Raw genomic sequence first — 12,953 nt, forward strand, 5'->3', positions numbered from 1 at the left:
CCCATGTTCTTTGACTCAGTCATTTCAGCACAGAGAAAATATCCTGCCGTAGCTTTGTAGTCAAGTGCAGTTTTGTTTGTTCATTTGTTTCATTTTGTTTTCGGGATAGGAGATGTTCATCCTTGCTTTGAGAATGACTCTTGTGTGTAAGCAGTATGTTGCATAATCACAACCCATGTGATCTGATTGCAAAAAAAAAAAAAAAACCAAAAAAACTGGGCATTTGATTGTGCATTTTATCCTGATTTCTACAACGTCCTTATGCTCACCCCTCTCCTCTAAATCCTCCACAAAACTGAACTGTATTACTCTGAGTTGTACTTAAAACTCAGGACATTTTTATCATTTGTTTCATTGACTTCACTGTATTAGAAAGTGTGGGAGAGCATGATGAGGTTAAAAAAATGAGTTTAAGATCAAGCGCTTACACTGCTCGTTTTTCCATATGGAGTTAAATTGCTGATATTATTTACATTCAAATTATTGACTACATTGCTGCTTCTTAAAATTGCTGAATTTTATGTATTCTGAACTTTGTTTTTGTGCATGATGCAAGAGAATGTATCAAGAGCTCAATTAAATTTATATGCATAATATTTGTTAATTATGGCACTATAAAAAAGAAACATTCCTTTGAGGATCGAGCAGAAGCCGCCCCCCCCCACTCATGTATAAAATAGTGCTGCTCTGAGGGAGTACTGCTAATGAGAAACTTATATGTAATTTTGTGAAATGGATGTTTTTAAGCTCTGAAACAGAATAGCATATAATTGCCTATAATCTCTGGGCTGATATTTTACTGTAGTATTTCTTTGCTTCTTGCTCTAATAAAATATTAACATGGTAAGCTAACTTTTTTCTGTCAGAAGCAAGTTGTTCAGCATAATAACTCTTTTCTTCATTTGATAACATGTCCTTTAACTTAGTAGAACTGTCTAAAATTATGTCATATTCTTCACCCTTTTCATCTCTACTCTTGCTTTCTGGTTACCCATTCTAGCAATACAAGACCAAGTCAAGCTACAAGGCTTTTGCAGCAATCCCTACAAACACATTGCTTTTGGAACAGAAGGTCAGTGTTGGCTCAAAAGCAAAGTGAATTTTATGTTTCTGATTTCTGATGTCATTTTTGTTGGATTTTCTGAAATTGCTTTTGGGGAGATTTCTGTTTTAAAGTTCTGCCTTTACTGAAATATTAATAAAGTGCTGTTCTTAGTTTAGGATGATGTGATAAAAGCATTTTGATGAATATAATTAGAGACATCATTGATTTATTACTACAGGTTGGATATAAGCCTAGAGATATCTAGTCCACTGTCAAGCATCCTTCAAAAGCTTGGTTCAGGTTTGGATAGATACCTGTCCTTTGGAATTTTAAATAATTGTTATATTCAAGAACTTCCAGCTTTATCTATATTGATCAAAAGAATGGAGGTGAAATGGGATGACACGTGGGCAACTGTCCCCCTTGGTCATTGACTAGTCAAGACTTGGTGATTAGTAGTGACTTCTACCACTACAATATAATGATACAGTCCTACAGATCCAAGCATGGGCTAAACCTTTTCATTCACTCTTGCCAGCCACTGATCCTACCTCCATGGGTGGAAGGGAGGTTTGAGAAGACTCTTAATGGCTCAGTGGCTTTCACATGGCTCTAGGGAATTTTGGCTTTGCTATTAAGAGTTATTAATTATAAAATTACAGGTTGTTACTTCAGTAAGTAAATTAAATGAAAGCTTCTTGTTTAATAAGTGCATTACATATGCTCAAATGAAGGCCAAAGAGAGAATCAGATCATGAATCAAAGTGTAATCAGTTACCAGGTCTGTGAAATTATTTGTTTCATATACTATTTTTATGATGATTTATTTAGACAATTTATCTCTTAGTGCATTAAGCCCATTTTTTTCCTGTGTAATTATAGTGTTTCAAATACCGTTACTATCATTTGTCAAGATTTTAGTGTTTGTCAACCAGGTGGCATTTTGATCACTGGTTATCTACAATCTTTCTCCGTTAGCATGAGCTAGAGAATAAAGCTTTTGTATGATATCTTGTCTAAAAAGTAGGAAGTGTCCATGAGAAATGTTAAGTAGTATATAGCATGGACAGCATCTCTTATAGTACATACCTCTGATAATAATTCCAAATTATATCTAAATGCTTTGAACTGGAGGGTCACTAGGCTTCAGGGAAATCTGCAGCTTTTTCTCTAGCTTCTCTCCTGAATTTCTACTTTTTACAGCTTATTAAAAGATGAGATGGGCCTAAAACACTGATTTCAGGAGGCTTCAGGAGAACGTGGGAAGTGACACTTTCCCCGTTGCCCCTTACCCCACTCTCTGGGGCCATCATGGTGAGTGAAGGTGGCAGTGTTTTCATACCATAGATTCTCTGCCTATTTAGGATGGACATTTCTGGAATCTGGTCACAAGTGCCTGTCTTCACAGATACAGGAGAATCACTGTCCATCGGTAATGAGGCAAAGAGATTAGGAGCCTGCGAGGTCAGGGTGGGTGTCCTTCCCTCATGCTTGTCTCACTAACCTAGGCACATTGTCCTGGAACTGTGTGGTGCTGCTATATTAATTTTATATTTAGAAAAATGACAGTTAATTCTTCTCGACAGTCTTCTGTGAGAGATTGTCAGTATTGGTTCCAGAATCTCTGTCCACCGGTCCTCTTCTCTTTCAATTAACTGGATTATAGAGTTTATAATTTATTCACTAGCCATTAAAAATAAAGAATAATAAGTTTAAGTTCCAATTTTATTACAAACTCATTTCAAAAATGTGTATAGTGGTAGTGATGTATATTCAACCTAATACAAGTTTATAGGGAATAAGCTCTGTGTTTTTAATTTTAAATAATTACTATTTTTATTTTTCATACAACAAAATGCAAATATCATGATATTTAATTTAAAATAATTTCATTCTAGGGAAGAATGGGTTATTGTATAAGTACTAGTGTAGGTAATTGTCTCTTGGCCAAAGTAAATTGTTTTGGGATGATAAATATTTGACTTATACAAAGGTCACAAGATATGATGTGAATTTTTTTTTCTTATTTAGATACTTTGAATAATTCTACCTATTTTCTGCTGGCTTTCCCATATTATGTGTTCTTCAATGGAAAAATTTTAAATTTGTAAGAATTTTTAAACATCAAAGGCTTTTCTAAAGATTTTATGAGCTTACTTTCATTTTCAATAATATTTCTTGAATCATATTATGCTGCTCCTTTCAGTGTTGTAGTTTTTTAAAAATAAATCTGGTAATTTAGTCCTTTATACCCATCTGTTTATACAATAGAATTCATCTTATGCCATTGAAATCAAAGGGATTTATTTCTGAATTGAGTGGAAAGATTAGGACTATAATCTTCACAAACTCATCTATTTTAGGAAGAATCAAAATTTTGGAATATGTTAAACCACAGAAGCTTTTCTGAGATCCCTTTTATATCACACAGAATACCACAATTAAGGGGTAGGGTGATGCTGCAGACTCATTTTAATACTTGGGTAGCATCCATTCTGTGGAATGCCTTGAAGATAGAAGTAACATAAATAATTCAAGTCTTAAATATTTTGAAAGTTAATTCTCTTCTCAACCAGATTATACCCACAGTGGTTATCTTACACCACATTCTATTCTATAGCATATAGTATACTTAATGAGAAACCAGACTTACTTTTTGAAAATAGTGCTATTTTTAAAAGCAAGATTTTCTCCGAATTGAAATACAGGCATCCCTTGCAATGAGACATTAAGCTGTCATTGAATCACTGGATTGGTTTCAGCTTTAATTGTCCCTGGATGAAGCTCATCATTTTGAAAAGAGTACACTTTGTTGGAAGGGGACATGAGATTTCTGGTACTTCTGTTATATAATTTTTGTCTTCATCAAAAGTTAAATTTATAGCTTATTCCATATTCTATTATGTTTTTCCCTGTGAACATTTAGGAAGGAAGTATTTTTAGCTGAGTCTTAACTAAGGATTTATAGGAAGAGGAGATAGATGTAAGGTATCATATTTTAATGTGTTGGCTTCAGAGTCTTTGGCTTAATCTCCTGCCAATAAGCATCATCTTCTCCAAGAATGACATGAGAATGAAATACAAATGATTATAAAGTAATCAGATCAGCTTGTATTTGTGACTGTCCATGGACTTTATGTTCAACAATATATAAGGTACATAGTCAAAATAACTTTGATGTGGACATTATTTTTAGTCTCAATGTGTGTATTGCTGTCTTTTTCAGAGAATATTAAAGGTCTGTCTCTCTCATTGACTAGTTTTTATTCTTATCATCTGAGTCTAATAGCAATAGGTAAAAAGCTAAAATTAAACTGTTTGGGACATATTAATATTATAAGTAAATGGATTATTATTTTTATTGTACAGTTGTATTAAGGAAAGGAAAGACGAAGGAATATTTCCATGAAATCAAATAATATGCATCTTTATTGTCTCAAGAATGATTAATATTTTTCCATGAAAGTATGCATTTTTTTAAAAGCAATTTCAATTCTCTGTTCCATTCTTCACAAGTATTCCTCAGGATAAAATTAAGGTTAAGGTTAGTTACAAAGTTTCTAACAAATGGCATTACTATCTACCATTTTCAAGATATGTTTAATTCATTAAGCATGTGTGTGTTTGACTGAAGAATTCTGGAGCAGGTCAATTTTATATATAGCAAATACAAATTACAGGATTAATTCCTTAAATGAAAAGTTATAGAATAAAAATCCTTTTTTTGGTGGAAGGAATATAAAAATAGCTATTTTAAAGATAACAATAAAATATGTTATAAAAATAGAAAGAAAAAGATTTGATGTATCTTGTCAGTTGTCAAATCAATTTATTCTAAGTTGCCTGTTTAATTTTTTAAAGCATGAGTTGGTAAACACCAATCTGATTAAACATATGTCCCTGGGTGAGAGTATTTTAAGATCTCTGCATGTCTTAAAAATTTCACAAAACCTGGTTTCTAATTTAGCACATGACCTATATTAAAGGGACATCACTTAATTTAGATTAGTGCAAGAGATGTGTTCCCAATTTCTTTAACAATGCAGAAGTGTCCAGGACTTAAATCCATGCTGACTGGTTCTTCTCAGGTTATTGTCTACTCTGTGGATATCTTTTTTTAAACACTTACCAAACCACATTTAATTATGCATACTTATTTGATTTCTTTTTCTACCATAAACTTTTTGAGGGAATATAGGTCTTTTTAAAATTTTTTTTGTTAAGTGTTCATTAAATGAATGAATTTAGTTTGGGGCTAGATAGGTTTCTAAAATTTCCAATTTTATCTTAAGGCAAATTTTTGTTCTTGAGAGTATGAAAGTAAAGGGGGGCAAGTGTGTGACAATTGAACCAACAATAATAAGGAGTCTTTCTTTAAGATAGAATAAGTGTCATCAGTTCTACTTCCATGGAAAAACCATGAAAGGCCTTCTGCTTGAAGGGGAGTAAGTTGGTTTTAAACTTGGCACCTTTTGAAGATTAGACAATACACTCAGAATGGCTGCCATACTGAGTACTTGAGTGTATCAGACACTAAGCTAAATGCTTTACCATCTTCACAGCTCTGTGAAGAATTCGATGCTCAAAGAAACCAAGTAAATTCCCCAAGCAGCAGGGCTGGTAAGTTGCTGCATTGGACCTCAAAGAAGACCTGATTGTCCCCCAGCCTTTCCCTGCTCACTGTGCAGCAGTAATGCCAGCTAGCTAGAGTGAAATATTGAGCAAGAGATGATGATTTTGGATCCCTTTCTATAACGCTTTTTCCCCTTACTTGCTAAAACATATTTAAGTCCTCACTAAATCAGAGTAACGAAAGTATTTTGTTTTCATGAGGAACAATCAAAGGGAATCAGAAACACTTTCGTTCTGAGAAGACTTGGGAGAGTGAGGGATTACAAAGTAGCCCAATGCTTTGAACTGCTGAAAGAGATGAGGCCAAGCACACTGAAGGAGGTGCTGGCTGGAAATAGGGAACACCCTTCTGATGACCTTAATCAAATGAAGGAAAAGCATGGCTCCTCTTGTCATTGAGCCCTCATGGAATGGGGTTGAAACTGGTTGTGATGGTTTGCAAAAAGTCCCTTCTGTGTGGGGGGAACGGATATTTAACTCTCTAAAGCTCTTGGGACTGAAAACACCAAGTAGAATCCCTCAGTTCTTGAAAATTTTAAACCAATTATGTAAACATAATCTGGTAAATATTCCTAGATCTTTAAAAATAACTTGTACTTTTATATATCTGCTAACTGCTTTGTCTTGCAGTGTCTTCTTCCCCAGTTCTTCAGAGCTGAATGTTTATTCAGACCTGGATAACCAACTTAGATAATCAGAGATTTGTTTTTCTCAGAATATCTCCGATCCTACAAATGGTTTTCTATTAATTTATTTCACCAAATAGCTGGTCAGAGTAATAAAGCAGAGGAGCATTTAGGCTTAGCATAAATCATTTGAGGGGAGTTATTTGATCATTACTAAAATGCAGTAACTCATGTATGAAATTTTTGAAATTCAATCCAGTAGATAATCTGGACATAAAAAGTTTACAAGTCTTTTCATATTACTCTCCCTTTGGAGGCAGCTTATTTTCCAACTCCATTTAGAGTACAACTAATTCATTCCATCTTCAGATTTCTGGAACTTAATCCTATTTCTGAGGGAGCAGGTTAGACCAATTCAATATATCTGACTAAAAGTCTTTGCAATTCCATCAGAAGATGCTCCTGTTAACTGGGGAATACCTATTACAGTTTATTGGCATAATTTCATGTAAGGACATTGATTTACAATGCTTGTTCATAGTCCTTGGCTTTCAGTTATAATGTAGAGTTAAATTCAAAAGCCATTTTCTGCTAAAAGTTAGATTTATTAGGTCTCTTTTCAAAAGCTGGACCTCAAAGTCGATTGTTCTGAGCAACATACAAACAATTTTGATAATTTATATTAGTTAAGAATCTTTAAAAATGAGATTCAATGAAATATCCCATTTATGCCTCAATTGCTATTGTTCATTTTGATGGAAAACATGTTTTTAATAACAAAAATTTATTGGATAATATTTTAAGAAACTTTCACTGAAAATAAATAAATCTAGAGAAAAATTAATGCAATCCTGCTGGCTAACTGGTCAAAAAGCAATATATGGTCAGACTTCTTATTAATGGAGGTTTCAAATATGTTGTTTTTATTTTGGACAACAGAAAAAAAGCAACTTTTTATGGCTCTTAGAAACAGTGAATCAAGATGATACATTTGACACATAACTCCTAGATAATTAAAAAATCGATTCTAGTAAATTTCAAAGCCACTTTAAGCTCAAAATAAGCTCCCTACCATACTTTTTCTAACATAGCCTGAGTATTTGTCCCATTTCAAAATTTTAGCTTTAGTAAACTGGCACCTTTCTTAGTTTTCCAAGGGACCTGAGTAATTTTGTAATTCTTTGAATGAATTTTAATATTTCAAATAGCCTATTTAAAGTTCTGTTTCCCTGAAGTAAATTCCCACATACTAATTAAAATATCAACTTTATTTGCTTTTAGCTGAAAAAAATCACCTTATTGTACTAACATTGATTATATGATTAGATCTTTGATGGTAAACAAATTTAATTGTAATACAGGAAAAGAAATAGTTTGTTAATCTAAATACTCAAAAAGTTTAAACTACTTCTCTAGAGCATTTTACTGGAAACCATTAAAGTCATATTATTTCTATGATTCATGTGTTCATTTGTTCATTGGTTTATGTAACTCCGTTTGTTCATTGGTTTACCTTGTAATCCAACCTGGAGTTCTTTACTGAGCACCTGTTATGTTCTCTATCCTGGAGCTGCAGAGACAAATACCATATTTCCTTGAGCTTCATAGGACAAATCATCCACTAGGGTAGAGATACAGTTTAAAAAGTAATTATGATACAATATGCTTATGGTATGTGCAAAGTGGTATGGTGCCCCAACCAGAGAATGGCCATTTTGTGAGGTCCAAGAAAGACATTCTAAAGAAGTATGATTTGTAACTTCAGGATGAATAGGAATTCTCTGAGCAAACTGAAAGTGGAGGCAGGATGATCTAAGGAGAATTCGTAATGTGTAGTACAAAAGATCAGCACAAATTCAAAGAACTCAAGCAATTCTTTGTGGTTAAAGAGCAGCAGGAAAGTGAGGAGCAGATGGAAGGCATTGTTGGAAAGGAGAGCAAGGACCAGAACAAAATTCTCTCCTGAGGAGTTTGTTCTTAGTCCTGGTTTTTCATTTCTGACCTTTGCCTTCTCCATAATTATCAATATAGGAGACATCAAGTGTGGTGTAAGGCCTAAAATTAAGTCCCAGTGTTGTGTGCTACCGTGACATATGGTGACACTGGGAGATCCTCAAATGGCCCAGCTGCACATGTCCTCCTCATTCTGTGCCTGCAGATAGGGTCCCCTAGCCAAACAACAACTCTCCTTGTCAAATTGACCAGGTTCAGTCCTGCTTGTGCCTTGGCAGTAGGTGCCAGTTCCTGGGGAATATCTCAAACAAGCCAACCACATCCTTCAGACTGGGGGCACACCACTTTCTTGATACCCACAGCCCCTGGCTTTTCACTCTATTCCTTAGTGCAACCCTGTGTGACCCTGCATGGTGTGTGGTGCCCTCCTCCCCTGCACTGTGAATAAATGTGACTAATAAATTGTGGTGGATTTTATCTGTCCAGCATCAGGAGTCATGTAATCATCCATCCTTATAACACTAGGGAAAGAACCTCTTCCCCAATCAACAAGGCAAATAGGAAGTGATGAAAACACCACGTCAGGAAAAAAGTAAACCATCTGAACACCAGAGAGCAGTTATTTTTATAAAGTTTTCTGTTCCTTGCCAACCATTTTTCATGGTTAATCATAATTTTAAAGGATGAAGGAAGAAAGCATAACATAGATTTTTTTTTATGGTAAGACAGAGGGAGTCTTAAGTGTTTTTCTTAGGTTATTATAGCCAATCTTCCAAATATTGTTATTTAATACAGAGAAGTGGATTTTGGAAACAAAAATTTCCAGGCAATATTTTTCTTTGTGAGATATTAAAATGATGTATAGATGATGATATCTTATCTTTTAGATGTCACTTTTTTGAATTCTTATGGGTATAACCTATGCCAACGTGACAGCTCTAGCATCTGAACATAGTACCTGTTGGAAAAGGCTAATACTTCTGGATCTGTTATTTCTGTGGCTCTGTTAAAAGGAGGAAAATAGATTCTGATGAGCAATGGATTCCATGGTTTCATGGCTGGTATAACACCTTGTAGTTAGCATATACCTATAAAATGATGTTAATAACGAAATGAGTGGTAGGAAGTAAATCTAAATAAGAGGACAGGACAGTGTATAATTCTAAAAAGTTATATAAGACATGACAACAGAGAACCAAGCCTTTTGTTTGTCTGTTTACAAATTTACCATAACATATATATTCAAGTGATCATTTTTCTTTTGAAAGTAACTGCCTTGATGAACCAACCACTTGCTCTAATTAGTCTGCAATTACTTATCACATTGTTGGCAACCTCTTTTGTAATTGTCTTTAGAAGTCATAGAACATACTTTTTGAAAAACCATAAGAGTGGGAGTATGCCAAACTTTGAAAGTGAATTGGTACTGGTAGCTTGAAAAAAATGCATTAAAAATAGTTGAATGACATGAAATTGCCATCTTGGCATGTCATTGTTAGCTTGAAGATTGGCAACTTCATGTGGTTCAACCCAATATAAAGCTCAGCTAATAAAAAATAAGGGGAAATCTCCAAGGGTCAAATACCAAAAACAGGATGAAAATCAGGGTGGTGATGCTTTCTTTGGTTGTTCTGAACGTATTAAGCTCATGAACCATAGAATTGAGATTTACTGTCAACTCGGCAAGAGGAGGGAAAGACTTGGGCTGAGTGAGACAGAGAACTGGAATTGGATCCCCATCACATAGAAAGGATTTTTGAAGGGTTATACTCTCAATTACAAGAAGGATAAGAAAAAAAAATCTGCAAAGGGAAATGACAGACATAATTTCTTATATCAATCTGGGCTCAGGGTAGGAAAAAATAACCTTTAAGCACAAGCCTACCCTGAGGCAGGTTTGAGATGTGAATTTATACAATCTCTGTGATAAAGAAAATGTCTGCTAAAAAATTGAAATTAAAATGAAATTTAAATTAGTTTGCCTCATTCTGCTTCTGGAAATAAAGGAGTAGTTTATATTAGACCAACTGTTTTTCAGGTAACAATAATACACTCTGATCAACATATAAAAAAGAACTGTCTGAAGGTACTGGGACATAACCCAGAGCAGATAGAAACTGCAGTAGAATGAATGCTTGTAAGAAGGAAATTGCATTGGGTCTTTTCTAGATTTTATAGTTGTTTTTTTTTTTTAACCTTATAGGTAGGCCCTTGTCTGCTCACCATGAAGTAGTGAAATCTCAGTAAGAAACCTGAAGGGTACTGGTTGAGGAATCAGAGAGCAGAGTGTTAGGTCACACAAGAACTGGAAAGTGAGGAGAGAATCCAGGACATGAAAGAATCATAGAAAGGGAGCGCCAAATGCTCTATAAAAACTCTGCCCCAATCTTTGGACGATTATTCAACGTGCCCATTAACCCCAGCAAAGAATAAAACAATGAAATAAAGATTTCAGCTTATGCCCATTTTGGAGCCAAATTAACTGCATGTTAAAACTAAACAATAATAATAATAATACCCTTTAGGTTACCATAACAGAATTCAGAGTCCTTGCAACATATCGTTGAAAATATTCTAGCTATAATCCTAAATTTTTAGACATACAAAGAAATAGAATAATGTAACTCATACTCAAGGTAAAATATAATTCATAGAGATCAACTTAAAGTGTTCCAGATGTTGTAATTACTTGTCAAGGCTTTTAAAGCTGTTATTATAAATACACTCAAGGATATAAAGGAAAATATGCTCATAATAAATTAGCACATAAGAATTCTCAGCACAAAAATAGAAACTATAATAAAAAGATATCAAGTGGAAATTCTAGAACTGAAAAACAACATATTCTAAATAAAAAATTCACTGTATTGGTTTAAGAAAAACCTGGAGATAACAAAAGAGTCAGTGAACTTGAAGATGTATTAATGGACATTACCTGATTTGAAAAATAAAGGGAAAAGTATGGAATAATTGAACAGAGCTCCAGTGACTTGTGGGATAATATAAAAATGTAATTGGAGTCCCAGAAGGAGAGAAGAAGGAGAATGGAATGACAAAAAAATTTGAAAAACTAATAGCCAAAATTTTTCCAAACTTGGTGGAAGATATGAATGTATACTTTCAAGAAGCGCATATAATTCTAAGAATGTTTAATTAAAAAAGTCTACCTGCATCATAATCAAACTGCTAAAAATAACATATATAGACAAAATCCTGAAAGCAGCAGAGAAAATAATTTACTACATACAGAGGAACAGAAATACAATAGCTAACTTCTCATTAGACACAATGGAGGCCAAAGAGAATGGAATGACACCTTTAAAACGGTGAGAGAGAAAAAGAAACCCTATATTCTATGTCCAGGAATAATTCCTTCAAGAAAAAAGACAAAGTAAGGATATTCTCAGCTAAAAGAAAACTAAGAGAATTCTTGATAGCAGACTTGCACTATAGAAAGACCTAAGGAAGTTTTTCAGGTTGAAGGGAAATCATGGCAAATACAAACACAGAACTTCAGGGAGGAAGTCCGAGCATGGGGAAATGATGAATATGTGGGGAAATGATGAATATGTGGGTAACTATAAAATATTATTTCATTAAAATCTCTTTATAGTCATATAGCTGTTTAAAGCAAAACTTACAACATAATAATATGTTTAGAACATATTTAAATATAGTTAATTGGCAATTAGAACATAAAAACAAGGAGGAGTGAATTGAATTGTACATTTCGAGATCCTTACATATTATGTGAAGTGTTCTAAGATTTTGTATTGCTTGGGTTAGACTTTGGTATGAATGGAAAAATTTTAAGGCTAATTTCGAAAAATATATAGCCTACGGTGCCTGTATTAGTCAGGGTAAGCAGCATTAACTGTCACAACAGACAAAACCTGACATTTCAGTGGTTTAATGCGATCAACATTTCTTTCCTTCCTTCATCCTAGTTTAATGTAGCTCAGCTTAGCTCTCCCACATGGCTCTTCTCTAATAATGACTCAGTAACATTGTTTCCTTCTGTCTTGCCTCTTAGTTATCTGAAGATGAGAGAGAGAACAATGAAAACTCATATTGATGCTTAACTGCATTGCACTAGAAGTTCCACATCACTTTAGATTGCATTCCACAAAAAGTCAGTCACAAGTCCACGTGCAAATTCTTGAGGCCAAGAAAATGTTGTACAACTGTGCTCAAGAAAATAAAAATATCTGATGAACACCTAGCATTGTCTCTGCCACATGTCCGAATTAGTGAATAAAAAAAGAATAAGAAAACAACTCCACCTTTAATCAATTAAAAATTCAAAAATTAAAGAAAAAATTAAATGGAAAAATTGGGACAAAAGTAAAACAAAAAAATCCTCAACTTTTTTTCATTATTGTAAAATGGAGATAGTATTGGACATATTCATTTCATGGGACCAACTGAACAAATGTGGAAAATGCCTTCCAGAATAGCTCATTGAATGGTTCAGATTTTTTCTTAAAAATATTGATATATACAGGGCTTTGAAAAGTCTATGCAGAGGCTTTTCTACTGCATTTATATTTGACCAGAAACCTCATATGAGAACTATTTCATTTATCACTAGGCACTAGATGAACCAGCCAAGACTGAAAGTGTCTCCAAGGACAACCCGTTAGATCTACCTGTGGAGGTAATAACTTCAAATTTCCCCTGCTTTAGGTATGCAATCC

General features: G+C 34.0%; 1 protein-coding gene across 11 annotated transcripts in view; it reads left to right on the plus strand.

Moving 5' to 3' along the window:
• Positions 1-12,953, plus strand: part of LOC123632965 (muscular LMNA interacting protein) — a 240,116-nt gene that overhangs the window by 139,115 nt on the left and 88,048 nt on the right. For 9 of the 11 annotated variants that reach the window (XM_045543764.1, XM_045543769.1, XM_045543771.1 and 6 more), the window contains 2 exons: positions 1,001-1,072; positions 12,848-12,913. The exons of 1 other annotated variant lie outside the window; for it this stretch is intronic. In XM_045543764.1, coding sequence (XP_045399720.1) covers positions 1,001-1,072; positions 12,848-12,913 — 138 coding nt within the window. The remainder of the gene's footprint in view (positions 1-1,000; positions 1,073-12,847; positions 12,914-12,953) is intronic. One more of the 11 variants, XM_045543768.1, reaches the window with a different exon arrangement.

This window comes from Lemur catta, chromosome 2 (assembly GCF_020740605.2).
Source record: "Lemur catta isolate mLemCat1 chromosome 2, mLemCat1.pri, whole genome shotgun sequence".
Taxonomy (NCBI): Eukaryota; Metazoa; Chordata; class Mammalia; order Primates; family Lemuridae; genus Lemur; species Lemur catta.